At 42.8% G+C, this 20,335-nt stretch overlaps 1 protein-coding gene across 2 annotated transcripts in view; it reads left to right on the top strand.

Annotated features, from left to right (window-relative positions):
* The first annotated feature begins 217 nt into the window (after positions 1-217).
* adamts10 (ADAM metallopeptidase with thrombospondin type 1 motif, 10) overlaps positions 218-20,335 on the top strand; it is a 58,784-nt gene continuing 38,666 nt past the window's right edge. Inside the window, exons 1-7 of one of the 2 annotated variants that reach the window (XM_054789371.1) lie at positions 218-354; positions 6,994-7,365; positions 11,768-11,910; positions 11,986-12,195; positions 14,962-15,130; positions 15,332-15,603; positions 18,440-18,523. In XM_054789371.1, the coding sequence (XP_054645346.1) occupies positions 7,272-7,365; positions 11,768-11,910; positions 11,986-12,195; positions 14,962-15,130; positions 15,332-15,603; positions 18,440-18,523 (972 nt within the window). In that variant the 5' untranslated portion in view covers positions 218-354; positions 6,994-7,271. The remainder of the gene's footprint in view (positions 355-6,993; positions 7,366-11,767; positions 11,911-11,985; positions 12,196-14,961; positions 15,131-15,331; positions 15,604-18,439; positions 18,524-20,335) is intronic. The other variant, XM_054789373.1, reaches the window with a different exon arrangement.

Here is a 20,335-nt window from a genome sequence, read left to right on the forward strand (position 1 = left end):
AATATGTTTGTTATTTTTACATTCGACTATTTTTTTCAGCTCTAAGCTTCCAAAATATCCTTATTTAAAGAGCACACAGAGAGGAGAGAAAGCACCATTGTATTTTGAAGACTTTTTAGGGTGTATCTTATATTCGCTTCAAAATGGTACTTCCTGACGGCACTTTATTTTGTAGTCCCTCAACCGGAAGTTCCCGCGTGATATTATCGCTCACTTGAGGGAAGCTCAATGGCGCTGTGCTGACAGGGAAGGAGTCAAGTCTCCTCAGTCAGCCACCGGCGCCTCCTCCGCTCCGGGACCGACCACGGAGAGCAGCAACGGCGGAAGCCTGTGCCTTACACACCGGGAGTTAAGGTCAGCAAGCCTGGGAACTCTCCTCCACGCACCGCTAGACACAAAACTGCTCAAATGTGACTTTAGAGCTTAAATTTGCATTATTTCTCTCTTCCTGTAGAATATTGCTATTGGTTTATTTATTTTGCTATGATGCATTACCGCGACATTTAGGCTAGCGAGAACTTTTAAGTAAATTATATGGCAATAGTTGGGATCGTTGGTTTATGACAGTGTGTGCGTGTGTGTGCGTGTGTGTGTGTGTGTGTGTGTGTTTGTCTGACCGGTGATGTGGCCAACAGCTGACATTTGGTCCACATGTGAAGGGGGCAACCAGCTGGGGGAGCAACTTGCAACTTCTCCCCAGACGGACATCAATTATGATTATTTCTTATTTTACTAACCTAATCTTGTGCAGCCAACACTCATGCAACTGCCGTCTCGAAATTATGTTTATTTAAAAAATTTATTTATAGTGAATTATATTCATTTTAATACAAGAGACACTGTCAGATGAAATATGATGTATGCTGGAATCATTTGAAGCATTTTATTTAAGGGTGTCTTCCATTTGAATGAGATGCTTGTTTTTTTTCAGGTGTGTCCAAACTTTTGATACTGAGGACCCCATACTGAAAAAAATCAAAGGATGGGGGGACCACTTGAATATTTTTTTTTTCGTAAAAAGGCTACAAAAAATGTTTTATACAGTATATTTAAACACAAAGCTTTGTGTTGTTATTTGTTATTAGAGTCAACGTTTCAGATTTTTCTCTTTACATTGTGCTTTTTTGGTCTATTTTTCCCATTTTGTCTGCAGTGGAAAATAAAAAAGCCCCTGGGCCTCACTTTGGACACCGATGGTTTAATTCAATTTGCACACTGTTGTGGCTGTGAAAAACACAGAGATGCCAGTGCTCTCCACCAGAGGACACTGCAGAAAAAGCTTAGTCAACTATTTGAAACGATAGTCTTTCCATAAGATATACATTTTGTTGCAACCTTAGAATAAATTTATACTTCACAAATTTTGTAAAATTAGAAAAATATGATATAGTAATACTGTACTGTATATAAGCGAATGAACTTGGTGTGCAAACCTGCTGACTGACTCAGTCCCACGTCGAGTCAGCGCTTCTCTCTCTCCCTCCCAAATATTGTTTCAGATTTAAGAGGCACATTTTCAGAGTAAGGGGTTCATGTTGGAGTTTCTCGGGCCTGTTTATGTTCCCACTTTTCATCTGCACTCTGTTTATTTGGGGAAACGGAGGGAGGAATGCCTGCCCCTCTTTTTCCTCTGTCTTTATACCAGACACAGAGTTTAGTCTGTGATGAATCCCCCTCTGCTCTATATCATTCCCATCACCTGCCCAGGGGTTTTCATGTGGAGAGCTCTTAGTATACGTACCGGTACCTGTTTTTTCAAGACAGTTATGAGGGACTGATTGCCACTGAAGTTGTCTGAAACGCTGCATCGGACTTGTGACATTCTTATGTGCCATTTGATCCCGCAGCCTCAAGGTCTTATTAGAAGGAAGAAGGGCAGCTGCGCCGCCACTTTAACGCAATAATAAACTGAACATAAAGCACATTCATGGACTCCTCTGATCAGAGCAAAGTGGTGTGTGCGTATGAGGGGGGTTGCTAGACTGAGGGATACTTAGCATCTGTTTGCTCCACGCAGACTTTACTCCAATTCAGTCGTATGGTTTTGATTAGTGAGCTGGTTTTCTGATAGCTGCACTCTATCTGGCAGCAGTTAAAGACAAGGACAGCATAGTTAGCTTTATTTTTTAAATAAAGTCTAACCTCAATGTAAAGCCCAGCTCTAACACGGTGCACCGGCTTCCTAAAAAAAGAGCCCGCGAGCATTATTACACTGCAAATTTGGCCCGGCCTTAAATTCCCACCCAATTATCCTGAGTGGTCTAACTTTTCTCCCTCTCGTTACAACAACGACCCCTTTCTTCTCCCTTTCTTCTCTCCCTGTTTGCAAATTGTGATTGCTCTGAAAAGTGTGTGACCTGTCTTCAGCTCGGTCCGCCGTCTCTCTTGCGACACGGTATCCCGAGCTCTGTCAGATGTCTTCATCTGAGGAAAACCTGCAGTAAACAGTCGCCGTCTGTGCCGGCTTGGCCTCGTGACAAACACACGTTCTTTATTTTGCAGAAGAGGGGACCACGCAAGATGTACGACACTGTCACCTTTGCAAGACAGCATACGCTGCGTGGATTTATCTCTCACTGAGGGAGGTTTGAGGAGGAATAGTGCATGCATGTTGCTATGTGTCCACAAATCTTTTTAAGAAGCTTGACTTAAAAGGGGACTGCATTGGGGAGGTCTAGTTTTCCCCTCGAGAGCTAAAACAAACAAGATGAGAGTTGGAGGTAATGAAAAGCACTTGATATCAAGCTGCAAGTTTAATAACCCCACCATAAATCGAGAGTGGGAGTAGAGGTAATGAAACATAGGACTTGGGCTTGTGCAGGAAATGACTGGGAGAAAGCCTGAGGGAGGGGAAGAGAAAGACTTTCACTTGTTCCACGAACTGTATAAGGGAAGTAGCAACAGCACAAAGAGCACTCAGTGTTTTTGCCGACACTCTCCTTCCTGCTTAGAATAGATGACCTTAATGTATGTATTTCTACTTCAACACACTGTCACCCCTTGGTGCTCCATTCAAACAATTAACACTGATGAATGGCTCTCCCAGCTGGCTGGAGCAGCTCACACTCTGCTGTCTCTCTTCCATTCCCCAGGGCTTTGCTCTTATTTTTTTTCCCTCTTTTTCACAAGGAAACTTGCTCCCCTGCTCTCGTCACCAAAAGGTTTCCCATCTGCTTCCGATTACCTTTGGCTGCAGTTGGTGAGCTGCCAGCCATCTGGGCCCGTGCGGCGTCTCCATTCGCTCTTCTCTCTCCCAGACGGCTTTGAGGGAGGGAGGAAGGGGAGGGAAGGAAATGTCAAGGAGTGAGGAGTATAGGTGTTTAGCTGACAGTGCAATGTCAGAGACCCAGGCAAAGAAAGGTGTACCTATGAAAGTGTGGCCCCTGAGCATTTTTTTTGCAATAAGTTATTTTTCAAATGTATCCACCACCAATGTGGATAAATATAGCAAATGGATCATATTGATCTGTAAGAGGAAAAAGTTGCGATATGACAAATGTAAATGTATGCCGTTAGTTAGCGTGCATCTGGAAAGTAGCCACAGTGCTTTTGTTTTGTGACAGCCTTATTAAAACATTGAATAAATTCATTTTTTCTCTCAAAATTCTACACACGACCCCCTTAATGTGTTTTTACAATGTTTGCAAATTTATTTTAAAAAAAAAGGAAATCACACATACAGTACATACTGTAAGCGTTCACAGCCTTTGCTCAATACTTTGTTGCTGCACCTTTGTCAGCAATTACAGTCTCAAGTCTATCTTTGAATAGCGTCGGCCATTGCACTTTGCAGCGCCTCTCAAGCTCCAGGAGGTTGGATGCGAAGTGCCGTTATTGCGGCCTCCTCCAATGTGAGTCTGGATTCTGGCTGGGTCACTCAAGGACATCCACAGAGTTTCCTGAAGTCACTCCTTTGATATCTTGGTGGTGTGCTTGGGATTGTTGTCTTGCTGAAAAATGAACCATCCCAGTCTGAGGTCATAAGCGCTTTGGATCAGGTTTTCATCCTTTACGTTGCTGAATTTGTTTCGCTCGGCTCCCAGTTCCTGCCACTTAAAAACATCCCTCCAGCATGATGCTGCCACCACCAGGCTTCACTGTAGGGATGGTATTGGTCAGGTGATTGGTCAGCAAAGAGTTTAATTAAGCTTTGTCTCAACAGACAAGAGAATTTTGTTTCTCGTGGTCTGAGAGTCCTTCAGGAGTGGCGGAGGAGTTCCATCTGCCCACAAAGTAGGGCTGTCTTCGATTGAGGATTTGCATTGTTGAATCTGATTCATGCTTGTAACAATTATTATTCATATTATTATTACATTAAAAAAAATGATAGTACCGGATCGGCAAGGCTATAAAAATTTTTTTTATCGGATCGGAAGCAAAAAAATGTGGATCAGGACGTCCCTAGTGCACATGACATTTTCATATGATTCGACGGCGAGATTGATAGTCGAGTTAGACTCGTCTGAATCGAATCGTCGAATAGCCAAATATGCTAGGGTTCTACTGGAAAGTTATCCTCTCTCCCCAGAGAAAGGCTCAAGCTTTACCAGAGAGACCATGGGGGTTCTTGGTCACCTCCCTGATCCCTCCCTCGATTGCTCAGTGTAGACCGCAGCTCAGGAAGAATCCTCATGGTGCTGAACTTCTTCCATTTAAGGTTCGATGGAGGCCACTGTGCTCATTAGGCCCTTCAAAGCAGCAGAAGGTTTTGTGCCTCGAAACAATCTTTAAAGTGTGTAGTAATAAATACTTTGCTTTTTCAAAAACAGCACCATGCAAATAATAGTAGACACAAAAACGAAGTTGGTAACACATCTCACTGCAACTTTAGTTTGAGAAGAGAGTTGCATATATTCTTTTATGTTGTTCCTGACCTCAGCAAAATTCTGGAAAAAAGTCTTTTTTTTTTTGTTTTAGAGGCACGGCAGCACAGCACGTGCTATCGTGACCCTATTAGTGTCACCGAAGTACTTACATGACAAACCAAACAACATCAGAGAACAGTGTTCCTTTCCATGCCTCAGCCAAAACCACCGCCCCTTCCCCCGACTGTCCCGCAGGTCTGAAGAATTTTCACATATTTTTGGTCAAAATCAATCCTGATGTTTCACAGCCCCGGAGTGAAACAGTTCATTTGAAACCATACCTCACAAAGCAAGGCGGAGGAATGATGAATTACCGTAGTATGTAATCTAGTTATTGGAACACAGAGTACTCGTCGCAGATTGATGATTTTAATGCTGCTAAGTGCTGTCTATTTCTCTGAATTGTTGTCTCGTAGTCATTGTCTGTGGCTTAAGACATTGGCTTTCGTCATGTGCAATAATGTGATTTTTACGTTGGAAAGCCAAGTTGCCTGCATCATGCCTCATGGCATTTACGGTAAATGTGCAGCTCTGTGGCCTTCTACTTCATTCCAAGCCATACATCATTATAATGGCCCCTCTGACAGTTATATGCATCACTCGTTCTCATTTTTAACCCCACACCATATATTTAAAGCCACTGTGGATTACGTAATCAACGGGGTGACATCCCATCACTCAGAATGTGTGATGTCATCCTCTATAGCTTAACTTTAAAAATGTACTGTGGTACATGCGATCTTAGCATTATTTACCGAACTGTTTGGTGTTTCAGTCATCATATGAGCAAGCAGTGCAAATTGGATTACTCAAGGAAACGTTTTTTATTGTGTGTGCTATTCAAGTACAGAATACATTTCAGATGTTATCCAAGAGTCCCGCAATGGCCAAGTGGTTAGCACGTCAGAATGTCTGTGTGTGGAGTTTGCATGTTCTCCCCATGCTTGTACGGGTTTTCTCCGGCTAATCTGACTTTCTTTCACAATCCACAATCTAAATTGTCCGTAGGTGTGTGAATGTGAATGGTAGTTTGTCGATATGTGCTCTGTGGATCAGAGTGTACCCTGTTCCTCGCCCAAAGTCAGCTGGGTTAGGCTCCAGCTCACGTCCGCCCAAGTGAGACCTGTTAGCGATCAGATAATTAACCCACTGACTGCCAGCCATGTTCAGAGCAGACAGCTCCATCCTGCCAAAGTTTTGGGGCATTTTTGTTGCACAACTTTCTAGTGACGTACGGGTCAAGAGTGGACCAATTCAGATGTATTTTTGCCACTTGAGTCCCTATGGAGTCAATGGAACGGTCCATTTTAAAGGATCAAAAATGAGAATGTCTGTCCTGTCATCTTCTAAGAACCAGCAATTAGCCCGCTAACTGACGACAGGTGAATAAACACTACAGTGCTTCCTGATGTTATTTTTTTAACCTTTCTTAAGTTTGGACTTGGCAGCGGTCTGAACTCTTCTCAGAGCCATTCGAGTTACCCTTGGTGTTGACGACTTTTTTTATTATTGTACCACAACTTAACATTTCCCCTCGTTCAAACACACGTCTCAAATATTCTCTAGTAGCAGTCGAAGGGCCCGCATGTCAGCCAATTATGAGCGGCACAGTCAAGCATTCAGCCTGCAAGTCACTCAGCCATGCAACCAACAGCACAGTCAGCCAGCATAGCGGTGATGGCAACCTGCTGCTCCTCTCAAATTGGCTCATTTTCCCCCTAGATCTCTGACATAATACCCACTTAAGTCCCTGTTTGGGCATTAAGCACAGCTTTTTACAACATCAATGCTTCCTTTGTGTTTGAACTCTTTCCGGTGGGCAGGCAGCTTAAGGAGTGAGGCCCCAGGGGCCTCAGATTTGAACTTGCTGTTGTCTTTGACCATCAGAGTGAAAGATAGGCTATGTGCCCTTTGCCCAAAGCCTACATTGATTAGCTTCAAGACAATGCAATAGTAGGTGGCCCTTCTCCTGGTGTTAAGATCTGGGTAGACTGGTGCCCCCTTTACTCTGGGTTTATCTACAAATACTGTACAAGAACTCCATGAAGCCTACATTTGCATTTTCTTTCTCTTTCCCTTATCTGCAATTATCTGCAAATCTCTCATGTAGTCAATTTTTCCTCTACAGGGCTACTGAGAGGAGTCCAGTACTACATTTGCTTCGAGCTGGTTTCCTTGCAGGCCTGTTTACATCTATGAAGCCTTCTCCTGGATTCATCATCACTACTTGCTGAGAGAGAAGCTGCTATGCCTGTCTCCACGCTTCCTCAGACCATGGCCCATCGGACCATCGAGCTGTCCCACTGCTAGGCGAGGGGGAGCCGCAGAGGCCAGGAGACATGTTGGGACAGAGGCCCGGGAACCACTGCACTGAATTCTTTTACTTTAGCTACTACTGTAGTAGCCATGGAAACGCTATGGAGGACTGCTCTGATCTGCACAGTCATCGTTGTAATGGGTGTCGCAGGAGTTCACAGGGATGAGTTCTCTCAATCACAAGGTGAGAGGAGATGGTCGGTTATGACTTTGCAGCTTTTCGTAAACCCAAACATGAACCCTGCCTGGGAGGTTACATCCTTTACAGATCATACTGAGTTGCTGTGTTCATTTCTAGTATGCAAGGTGGAAGTTATCAGTAGTAACTGGCAGGAGAAAGACAGAAACTGATCACATTGTTTGGATGAGATGCGCAAGTTTGGCATCTGTGCATGGGAATGCATACCATATCGTGTTCAAGCCCAACTTTTCTCACCGTACTCTGGCAAAGAACATCTACTGTGCTTCAGGGTGGCTAGTTACTAGTTAAACAATCTGGTCAAACATACCCCGGCATGGTACAGATTACCTAAAGTGAGTGCACCCTTGGTAAAGCTCATTTTCCCGAAAGGGCTGAGCACCCCTAAAGGTCAGCTCCTAGGATGGTCTAGATCAGGGGTCACCAACGTTTTTCCTTGTGAGAGCTACTTTTACAAAATGAAAATGGCCAAGAGCTACTCATTTTTGTAACATTTATTTTCAGAGCTTATTTTAAACCCAAACAAAGCGAATATGCTTGTTTTACCAGAACATTAACAAAATGCTGGTGTCCACAACTCACATTTTGTATTTCAGAATGCATTTCTTTTTACTGTTCTTTCATTATTAACAGAAAACCTGAATGAAAAGCAGGCTTGCGGGCACCTCATGTGGTCGTGGGGGGCTACCTGGTGCCCGCGGGCACCACGTTGGTGACCCCTGGTCTAGATCCTAGAAGGTAACAGAGTAAAGGGTCAAATAAATAGACCTGATCAGGCAGCTCATGCAAACCACACACCTGCGTGTCTTAAATTAGGCTACACTTGAACTAAAGCCCCAAATCCTGCACGCACCCCAAATCATGCTTTAGTGGCACCTTACATCTCGCCACACAGATCCATGCCTGTCTGTGCCTTTCTTGTACACGCACTGAGGCTAGAATGACTAAAATCCCCTACGGCAAAGACACAAATCCCCTTAGTGTCTGTCTCATCATTCTGAACAACGATGTGATTGTGTATTTCCTAAAGCTAACCTCTGACCCACTCACAGCCATCCGTCTCAAACAGTGTTCCACGCCACTTCCTTCGGACACGCACTCCTCAAACTGTAACGTGCTGTGTGCTACATACTCTACTTTTGCAGACAGCTGGGATTTTCTTGCTGTGTTACTTATTTGAGTAATGAATTATTACTGATTTAAGAATGTTCTTTGTTTCTAAACACACCAGCATAGAAGAAGTAAAGATAATTTAGCGGTTAACTGCACATCTGCAACTCACAGTAACTTTAGCAGTTGTAGTTTTTTGTCAAGCATTTAGATTTCACACTTTGCTCGGTGGTCTGTGAATGCACCGCAGTTGTTTTGAGATGCAAAAGTGAAACAGTCTGGCCTCAAAACATGCAGCGAGGTGAACACAAGTTAATATATGATTGTAAGTTGTTACTGGAATTACAACAGGCAAGCGGTGTGGATGATGTAGAAACGCCTTCTCCCACAGTTAGGCGGGACGACCCAGCGACCTGCAGAGCTTCGTACTGCTGCTAGCCACTTCAGAGTGAGGTGGCTGTGGCCTCATAACAACATCTGAACAATGGCTATTGAAGAGAGAGGGTTCTGGAGCTGAATCTAATGTAATGTTTCCGACGGCCACTTTTATTGCACTTTTATTATATATGTTGATCCGGAAGAGGAGGAGAACGTGTCAATCTAGGGTTTGGAAGAATAGGAGTGAGCCATGTGTTAAAAATAGACATTTTTATGGGCGTATCAATTTTCACCATTTGCTGATATGCGTGGAACGTAACTCCCTTTTTGTATGTATTATTTTTTACGTTTAGATTCAGCTGTAGTTTGTGCTCACCCGGAGGTAAGAATGACTCAAACAAAGCTGGACTTGATAAACTGTACCTGTCAATTTGTCCTTAACAAATATTAGATCATAACTACTATTAACAAAGTATAAAAAAAATAGCAGCGGCTCAGAAGTACAAACTGTGGCTCTAAGGAATTTACTAGCTGACAAAAGCCAGCATCTTTCAAGGACTGTAAAGGGCTGGTTGTCCCGGGTCGTCTCTGGCAAACTTTTTGTACTTTCCAAAAGCTGTGGCGATAGGAACAAGCCCCGGGCGTCGTAGCGATGCTGGCCTTTCAAGTTTGATGTGTTGAAGCTCGATGTTTTTGTTCCCTCATTGCGGAATGTTTGCAGAGCATTTGGTGAAATGTCTTCAACAGTGACAAGTCCCACACGATCAACGCTCAGGGGATGTTACAACAGGCTGAAAAGGAACGCTTGATTTGCTCACGCTAACCCACCCAGAGCACAGTATGGGTAATCTTGACTCGTTGAAGCTTTTTTTTTTTTCATCGATTTTTGGAACTATTTTTATAATGCCATTTTTCTAATATTTTCCCCTAATATTTTCGCCTATTTAGATTTCAAAACATCTGCTTCCATTTTATGTTTACGTTTCAGCAACGCTTCTAAGTTTGCTTTAACTGTTTGCAGCAAAAACATTGCATATACTTTAATGGGGAAACAAAGCATAAAATGTTAAAAAAGTGTCTTTCCAACGTCACGGGGTCCAATGTTGTCCAGAGAGTATGGTTTATTTTCTTAGTGTCTGTGTGTTTATGTAGGGACATGAGAGGACTAATATGGCTATTCAGGCAGGCTGCAGCAAGAGGTTGGGCTTTAGTTTGCTTTGGAACAAGAGAAACAATGTAATTCATACCCCACAATGCATATTGCATACATAATGTCCAGTGTCGCATGAATAGTTTAAAGTTAGAACAACAGGTTACAAAAGGCTACAATTGTTGATGTTACGGTATTCATTTCTTATCAGTTTTCACTGTATCTTGCTCTCGTGACTTGTTTCCAAAGAGGCTTTTGGTCTGAGGTGTGTTGACCTCATGATCCTCATGTAGGGAGGACCATTTTCCATCCAAAGTCAAGTATTTCCTTCCCCTGCTGATAGGAGAAACTAGGGTGATGCCACGCTCATAGATGGGCGGGAGTATTTATGAGATGACTTCAATTTAGCATTTGGACTCATATGAATATTTTAGGCCCAAATTAACTGGCATGCGCAACCGTCACCGCCTAGTTCCAACTGAGGAAAAACAACATCAAAGCATGATGCTGCTGCCACCAGTTTGTTGCACCACCACTTTTCTTCTCGTGCAAAATCTGTTGAAATTGTGCCCAAAAGGTGTATTTGCTCTGCAAAATGTGCCGTAGTCGCCCTGGCTGTTGTTCTTTGTCAGAAAATACTCCTGCAGAAACAACAGTGCGTCACCAGAATGAAGAAGTGTTTAAAACAGATGTTACTACTGTCACTGTTTTCTTAGATGAATGCAATGAAGTCAGGGGGTGTGTCTCGCTCAAGCTTGTCCGTGGGATCATGTGCAACCAATCAATATATAAACATCAGCGCTGTCATCGCTGTTTAACCACGCATGTTAATGTCTTGTCTCCTACTAAATGTTTGAATGCGATAAAGACACTGTGGTGGTGTTCTGTAAAAAATTAAACAAACACTGCTCGACGGTTACTCTCATGCTCCAGCCATCTGGCGTGTATCTGTGTTGCTGCAGGAATCAAAGCAGCACAGACACTGTAATTACTAATTTAATCATTTTATTATTCAAGGTTATTTTTTGAATGAGACTCTTTTTTTTTTCTTTTTTTTGCGTAAATTTAATAAGTCTTTTATATTCACATGCATGTTCGCTGCCATGTGGAGTGGTTTCATTGGTGTTTTGTTTATGACTGTCTGAATGTGTTTTTGTCATTACTGCAGCCTTTATTCTGTGTGAGGTCTCATTAATGTCATCCATGAAAGTTAATGGTACTGACTACTAATAAACACCTATTCATTTATAGCCATAAGTGTTGGGATAATAGCACGTCTGATTGTTTATGAGAGGAGAGGAAATGGTTTTCTTATATAGAGAAATTCTTCAAACGGGTGTCTGCTGCTTCTCTCCTAACGGAGGCCAAATGTTGGGTGAAAAGAGGCCAAATTTGTTGGTGATCCTTTCATTTTTTTGCCTAATGCTTACTATACGGAGCTCTGTGTGTTTGGACAATGGATCTCCTCCACCAGATGCTGGTACAGATTGGAACAGACAGGAAGTATATAGTTTCACGTAACCATGGAAACATACGTTTGGCGTCATGCAGGAGGGCAGTGAGAGTGAGAGTGAGAGTGAGAGTGAGAGTGAGAGTGAGAGTGAGACTGAAAGTGCCTTGTCAGCAATGGTCTTTAAAGTCCGCATTGCTTCTTTAGATAAATGAGTCGCCCTCTAATATGATATAAACTTATGTTTAATTTATATGAAGTATTGACTGAACTTATTTTCATTATATCTCTTTCCATAGCTGCCTTCCTGTCCAGTCTAGGCCAATATGAGATTGCAATTCCAGTACGCGTAGGGCCTGATGGTGGGACGCTGCACACAAGAACCTCTCAGCACCGAAGAAGAAGACGTGGCACGGAAGAAAAAATATCATCCGACACCTCTGTATGTTTTTTTCTCTTTTAGTTATGCATATCTATAAACTGTAGCAGACATTTAAACTATTCCTCCTCCTTTCAGCTCTACTATCAGCTCTCTACGTCACGTCACAACTTTCTGCTGAACCTGACCCTGCAGGGAGGCCTGCTTTCCCGCCAGTTCAGGGTGGAGTACTGGAAAAGAGGCAGATTAGCCTGGAGTCACCCTTACTCTCCCCACTGCCATTATGTAGGACACCTCCAGGACCAGCCACACTCCAGCAAAGTGGCTCTCAGCAACTGTAACGGCCTGGTAAGAGTGCAACCTCCAAGTGTGATCTACCCCTAATGAGTGAGGTGTGTTGATGCACTGAATTTTTGATCTTCAGCAATGCCTTAGGCCCTGTTTTTTGGCGGGTTGAAAAAAAGCTGCGTCCATACTGTGCCGGATTAGTAAATTGTTGCATCCAGACGGGAACGAATCACTGAGTGAAAACGATGTAATACACAAGCACACCAACGTGTGGCGCGACGGAACGACATGACAGACAAAACCATAGAAGAGGAAAGCACGCGTGCGCATAATTCTGTCGTCTTCTGCTTTTCAAGACTTACGAGAAGAGGAATTATTTCTGCCAGTCATTATGAAGTATAAGACACCAAAATATAAGGAGAATGTCGAGTGGGGTGAGTGATGTCCGTTGAAATATACAGATATTTTGTTGGTTTGTCGGCGACGTCATCGTTTTCGTATTGCCTGTATACACGGCAACGACAAGCCGGCGTTCTCAGATTTTCCCACTCTGGAAGCTGTTTTTAAAAAAGAATACAGCTTCAGGTCTCCCAGAACGCTGTTCCCATGCGGAAGAAAGGCTGAAACGATAAAAAATGTTGTCGTTTTGACCTGAAAACGTGTCTTTCTTGCTAGGCCCTTCAAGCTGCCTTCTGCATTATAATAAATAATCCATTTTGAATTAATTTGCCATCATGAAATTTACAGAAACTTACATTGTTTTAAGTAACATGTTAATGTTCATGTTAATGTTCTTAACTGTCACGCAGGGAGAATAAGTTAATCACGGTTAATAGTAAAATGTACAATTTAATACTCTCACTTTACGTTTGTAGTGATTGATGGAAGTGGTGGCGAATGTGCACCTTCCATTTTTTTTCTTTTATTGTTGCTGTGGTTGATTTATCCTCAGTTTAGTGGTATTGGACTCAATAGCCATGACAGAAAGGTGTGTCCCACTTTCATATGTTGTCATTTATGGGCATTATCATCAGATTATTCCATCAGTGGTACCCTTCTATGGTGGCATCATAAAAAACACTGACGAAGCAAAGCCATCAGGGTTTCCATTGCGAGACACATCTGTGTTATGGTTGCCCTCAGCTGGTTCTAACTATGAACGTGGTTTCCGTTCCGTGTTACGATGTTTCATGGTTGCGAACGGGCTACCAAAAATGAAAAACAAACGTAATTTTGGTCATGGTAAATACGAGACTCGCATGAGAACTAGTTACAGCACGCGCCAGCGGCCACGAACAGCACAAGAAGGCCTTGGGCGGAAGAATAGTGTGTGCTTGCTCAGCGGCACTGAGGAAGAATAACACTGCTTATCAGTTCACTTTTTGGACTTTGTTATGTCTCCCAAGCGGCAGTGTGTCAAAGAAAAGGAAAGCCATCATCATGGAAGTGAAAATTAACATCACCAATCACCAATATTGGCCGCTCTTTTAGTCCCAACCGCTTGACTGTCGCGACCGGGATTAAGGACAGACATTATTGAATGCTAATGAATGCTAGAGGGGGTCATGGATTCCATGCGTTGTTACAAGGCGATTTGGGAGGGGAAGTGGAGGTTATTCTTCCAGACTAGCCTGGGGCAACATAAGGTGGGACACCCACGGGGAAAAAAGTAAGAAGTTTATTACTGTTTTAGTTAATTATTGTATTTATTCATTTCACTACTGTATTTATATGGACTTCATGTGTTCCGTGTACAGTGTGAGTGACTTAGGAGTTAATTTAAGTTGGATAATTTCCGATTTATACTAAAACTCGCCGGAACTCATTTGTAACCCAAGGACCACCTGTATACCACATTTGAAGGGAATTGTTGTTGCACATAAAAAGCTGGAAAAATCTCCCGAGAGGACACATCCGAGGACTTCAGTACTTTGTGAAAATTGTAGGAAATGCCCAGTTGCTCAACAGACTGAAACGTCTCTTAATGGTGTTTAAAGATGGCTTTGGACAGGTAGGAGATCATTAAGTCAAGCTGCTGTAGTCATCAAGATGGGTCACCAATGACTTACATATGGACTGAAGACCTGTTTTTAACCCTCCGGAAGTTTTAAAACCCTTATTTCCATTTGATCTGCTTCCTGCTGTCATGAAGTCATCTCCACACACCACTACAGACGGCTGGCTGCTAAGAGGACATTTTGAAATGAGAAACCACTTTGTTTGTCCGAATCATATCTCAGCGTAGCTGTGTATCCTCTCACCACAAACAGCAGGCCCTGCAATAACACTTGCATGCGCAGATGAGGATTAGATGTGTTCACAAAGCGTTAATAAAATGCGCACTTAATTACTGTTGGGCAGACCAGCATGAACACATTCAACCAGCGAGCGGGTGGTATGTCCAGGGGAGCATCACTAACTTTATTATGGGATTAGATGCTCTTTGAAAGCTGCCGCAGTGAATGGAGCGGAGAAGCTGGCACTGAGCGGAGGCCGGCACATCTAAACAGAATCAAAAGTGTTGTCACCCGCTGCCTGACTGCCTCGTTTTGTTCTTTTCATGCGTGCTCTCACATATGATAGATGTGTATGTCCCCCTTATATGAGCCTGCCGACAAAGAACCTAATTAGTGGGCAGTATTGGTGATGGGCAGCTCTTGATGTCCTGTCTTGTATAAGGACTGGACACTTGGTAGCATGTTAACATGCTTTCTTGCATTTAAACATCAACATCAGGTTCACCTTGATTGATTTGACGTTACTGTCACAGTGCAGTGTGCCCTTCCTATTAATGTGAACCTGTTGTGTGTATCTGTGTCTCTGCAGCAGGGGGTGATCGTTGCGGGGGAAGAAGAGTTCTTGATTGAACCCCTTGTGTCACCAGATAACCAAACCAATCCAGAGAGGGGGGAGAGAGCTGAGGGGCGCCCCCATGTGGTTTATAAGCGCTCATCGCTTCGCCACCAGTACAAAGGCCAATCTTGTGGAGTCATTGGTAAGAATGGGAGATATTCTGGTCATTTTAGGTCCAGACCACATGGCTAGCTGCTTTGTGGAATGTGGTTGTGTCTGAGCTCCCGGTTGTCACCCAGTCTGTGCTACAGGGCGTTGCTGAGAAAATATGTGCTCTTTTTATGACAAATAAAGGTTAAAAAAAACATCCATCTTTGCCCATATCCAACCACTACACTTAAAGTGTTTTTCAGGAAGCTTTCTGATGGCTTCTGGTCAAATATCTCAGTTGAGAGCATCATCTGTTCTTCAGACGAGAAGCCTATGAAAGGCTCATCATGGTGGCAGAGGACACTGAAGATGCCTCCTCATCACGTCGGCCGAGGCCAGTTACCACTGAAGCGTTCGGTGAGCTGGGAGCGCTACGTGGAGACTCTGGTGGTAGCTGACAAGATGATGGTGGGTTACCACGGTCGAAGGGACATCGAGCAGTACATCCTGGCTCTCATGAATATTGTAAGTTTCACTACACAAAAGATGCACTTTAATACTATTAAAGTATTACAGAGGATTACCGTAGACACTATTACCTGTTGCAATAAATCATTTGTGTTAATGTTTTAACTACATAGAATCATAAATAAATAAGATGACGTGAAGAAAGCAAACACGAGCCAAAACTGGGCCTGACTGGCTGAGGTTGTGTATCATCAGCGACATTATTTCTGCCACTGGGAATCACTCACCATGTACTTCCCCACTTACGCCAATACAAACACACTTGGAATGCACCTAATGAAGGGTTGTTCACCAGCTATTGTTGAAAAGCAGGTTTTATACACGCTGTTTCAGTGTTGTGGAGCAAAGTGGGCCAAATTACAGTCGACACCACTAATGACAAGAGTAGAGTTTGGAGTGCCAGTTGGTATTTTTATCACTCCTGGCACTTTAACACTCCACAGGTTCACAGAGGATTCCTCTTCAGAGATGTTTATATTTTTTTGATAGTACACACAAATAACAGTCTTGTATCTTTAGTAGACTGGAACGTTACAGTGCAGTCCAATAATTCCCTCTATGATAAATCCAGAATTTCTGTTTGACACAAGATGTAAGCTTGAAGATACTGTTAATGCTGTAATGACAGTAGATCCCCACTATTTGCGGGGGTTACGTACTGAGACTCCCCGTGAATAACGACCACCCATGCTGATGCCTATCCACATTGTTTGCCTGCTGTAATTCCAATGACGACTTACGAGCACCTGTGACCCTAATGAGGACAAGCAGTATAGAAAATGGATGGATTTGCAAACATACGTTAACTTGTGCTCACATCGCTGCAACTTTTGAGGCCAGATTGTAACAAATGTAACAATAATTGGGGAGATCATTGAAAACTCAATATACCATGGAACCTTGGCTACCGTCATTGATTTGTTCAAAACATCCTACTCTAACCGAAATGGACACTAAATGAATCAATCTTTCCCATAAGAAATAATGCAAATCCAGTGAGCCTGTTCCAGAAAGCCAACACAAAACACGTTTTTACAGTTTTACAATTCTAGTTTAATATGCAGTAAATAATATGTAATGCATATACAGTGGTGTGAAAAAGTGTTTGCCCCCTTCCGATTTCTTTTTTTGTTTTTGCATGTTTGTCATACTTCAGATCACATCAAAAAATATAAATATTAGTCAATGACAACACAACTGACTGCAAAAGTTTTTAAATGAAACTTTTTATTATTAAGGGAGAAAAAAATCCACACCTACATGGCCCTGTGTGAAAAAAATGATTGCCCCCTAAACCTAATAACTGGTTGGGCCACCCTTAGCAGCAACAACTTCAATCAAGCGTTTGTGATAACTTGCAATGAGTGTCTTACAGCGCTGTGGAGGAATGTTGGCCCACTCATCTTTGCAGAATTGTTGTAATTCAGCCACATTGGAAGGTTTTCTGGCATGAAGCGCCTTTTTAAGGTCATGTCACAGCATCTTAATAGGATTCAGGTCAGGACTTTGACTAGGCCACTCCAAACTCTTCATTTTGCTTTTCTTCAGCCATTCAGAGGTGGACTTGCTGGTGTGTTTTGGATCATTGTCCTGCTGCAGAACCCAATTTGGTGTCAGTGTTTGGGTCACGAACAGATGGCCGGACATTCTCCAGGATTTTTTGGTAGACAGCAGAATTCATGGTTCCATTTATCACAGGAAGTCTTCCAGGCCCTGATGCAGCAAAACAGCCCCAGACCATCACACTACCACCACCATATTTTACCTTTAGTATGATGTTCTTTGTCTGAAATACGGCGTTACTTTTACACCAGATGCAATGGGACACACACCTTGCAAAAAGTTCCACTTTTGTCTCATCAAACCACAGGGTATTTTCCCAAAGGTCTTGGGGATCATCATGATGTTTTTCTGGCAAAATTGAGACGAGCCTTAATGTTCTTTTTGTTTAGCAGTGGTTTTCATCTTGGAACTCCACCATGCAGGCCGTTTTTGCCCAGTGTCTTTCTTGTGGTGGAGTCATGAACACTGACCTTAACTGAAGCAGTTCTTTGGATGTTGTTGTGGGGTCTTTTGTGACCTCTTGGATGAGTCGTCGCTGCACTCCTCGGGTAATTTTGGTTGGCAGGCCACTCCACTGTTCCATGTTTTTGCCAATTGTGGATCACGGCTCTCACTGTAGTTCGCTGGAGTCCAAAAGCTTTAGAAATGGCTTTATAACCTTTTCCAGACTGATAGATCTCAATTAATCTCAGTTAAGTAATGTATTAACAAGGGGGCAATCACTTTTTCACACAGGGCCATGTAGGTTTGGATTTTTTTTTCTCCCTTAATAATAAAAAGTTTCATTTAAAAACTGCATTTTGTGTTCAGTTGTGTTGTCATTGAATAATATATAAAATTTGTTTCATCTGGAACATTTAAGTGTGACAAACATGCAAAAAAAAAAAAAGAAATGAGGAAGGGGCCAAACGCTTTTTAACGCCACTGTATAAATGTAATTTATGCAAATTTACCGTTTGCTTTAAAAAATTGAACAATGTAGAACATAATTACAAATAATATATAACATATTTAGGCAAAGTTGATAAATCATGTCAGGGACCCTTTCAGAACCCTCTTGAGAAGAGCTTACGAGAAAATCCAAGAAGATTCTTGGTGAATGAGGCCCATTGCTCGTATCCACTTGTGTAATAGAATACATTTGAGAATCCAGATGCAGTGTAGTGGTCAATGACCATTCATCTGTAGTTCTTTCACAGCTTGTTGAAATTCCTTTGACCTGTGTGTCAGCTTTTTAAGACTGGTCTTTTCTTGTTTCCCTGGAGGTCAGGTTGCCAAACTGTTCCAGGATTCTAGCCTGGGGAATGCAGTCAACATCGTAGTAACGCGGCTCATCCTGCTCATGGAGGACCAGGTACGAACCCTCTTCTCTTTTCTCCAGCTTCTAAAACGTGCATGACCTCAACAGCATTTTTTCCAGGGTTGAGTGCTTTTAAATGACCTTATTAGCTTGCTGTTAGCAGCGTGTGGTGAGACAGTGCAGCAGGATGCATTCTAATGTTGACCTTCTCACAGTTTTGTAGATGAAGATGCATTAAAGTGTCATTACTGTGTGGTTTTTGAGGTTTCCTCGAGTTGACCCAAAAAGGAAGAGTAATGATTCATGCATTACCTAAAGCCTTAAAAAATAGCCCCATAGCTTACCACTTGGCTTGGTTTTTCAGGCAGAGTAAGGACATAAATGTTAGGATCATTATTGCATCCAGTGCTGCTTTCTTTGCTCCAAGGATAATTGGGGTTGAGGATATTGAAAGCAGTCTTGGTAAGAGCTTCTGTGACTGGTTTCCAAGTCTGAAAAAGGCACTCTGCCCCTGGAATGTCAAATCAGGGGAGTAGTGGTTCTAAAAATGAAGTACTGTGGGATGAGACCATTCCAAGTTATGTCACCACACGCATTTCTGCGTTACAAGTGGGGATGCTCCGATTGAGCGGCCACCGATCAATCCGTGAAAAAGCACGTGATTGGCGTAGGCCTTTTTATTTTTTAATAATTGCCTATTTTTTTGGGCTCCCTGGCAGTCAGGGGACCTTGGAATTGTCCTAACCTTTCCCCCTTATACGGCACCCCTCTCGATTCATCTATAATACATTGAATTTATTTACATTTATTTATCTACAGCTATAGCTACATTTATTTATCTATCGGGAGCATAAAACCCTGATTGGAGCATCCCCAGTTCCAAGTTATGTGGCCAGCAGGGTAGTCCTCTCCTTCTGCTTGCTGCAATCGCATTAAACCATAAAGAGCCTTTCCACTTATGTGTGTGATTGGATGCAGGGAGTGATTGTAAAGTAATACAATGGAAAGTTGGGCTCTCGCAGCAGCTTCTGCTGCCAGAAGTGATGATACCGGAATGCTTAACTGTAATACAAGTCTTGGATTGTCTCAACACAGCTAGACAGCAACAGATGTCCAAGTTTTCTAACATCCTCTCAAAACCCAGTGAGATGACAACTTCACCAACAGAGCCAGACATTAAGCGTGTGGAACACCACAAAACACAGCGAGCAGACCAATACGCTATTTTTTACTAGTCCAATGTGGCATCTTTTAACTCTCATCAAACATTATAGGCCAATTTAAGAACCACTCTACTTTAGGCCTGTTTCCAGGACGCTATCTTTTTTTTTTCCTTTGTCAAAAGTTGTGAAGAGCACCAAAATAACTGATCAGAATAACACCACTTTTTGGGTACTAATTCCAGCGCTAGCCATCCATTTTCTGTGGCGCTTATCCTCATTCGGGGCGCGGGGTATACTGGAACCTATCCCAGCTGACTTCGGGCGAGAGGCGGGGTACACCCTGGACTGGTCGCAAGCCAATCACAGGGCAGATACAGACAAACAATCATTCACACGCACATTCATACCTATGGATGTGGGAGAAAACTGGGTACACTGGGGAGAACATGCAAACTCCACACAGAGATGCCCAATGGAGATTCGAACATGCTAACCACTTGGCCACAGTGCGGCCTACACAGAAACATGTCACACAGAAAGATTTTTTAAACTTTTGATTAAATAAATTGTGTGCGTGTAATATGACTAGTTAAACATTATCCGACCAGAAAAGTGATTCATCGCCGTCCTCCTCCTCCGCCTCGGAACTAAAACCGTCGTCTTCTTCAGCGTCACAATTGAACACACTTTGTGAGTCTCTCTC

Source organism: Dunckerocampus dactyliophorus, chromosome 10, assembly GCF_027744805.1.
Source record: "Dunckerocampus dactyliophorus isolate RoL2022-P2 chromosome 10, RoL_Ddac_1.1, whole genome shotgun sequence".
In the NCBI taxonomy this organism is placed as follows: domain Eukaryota; kingdom Metazoa; phylum Chordata; class Actinopteri; order Syngnathiformes; family Syngnathidae; genus Dunckerocampus; species Dunckerocampus dactyliophorus.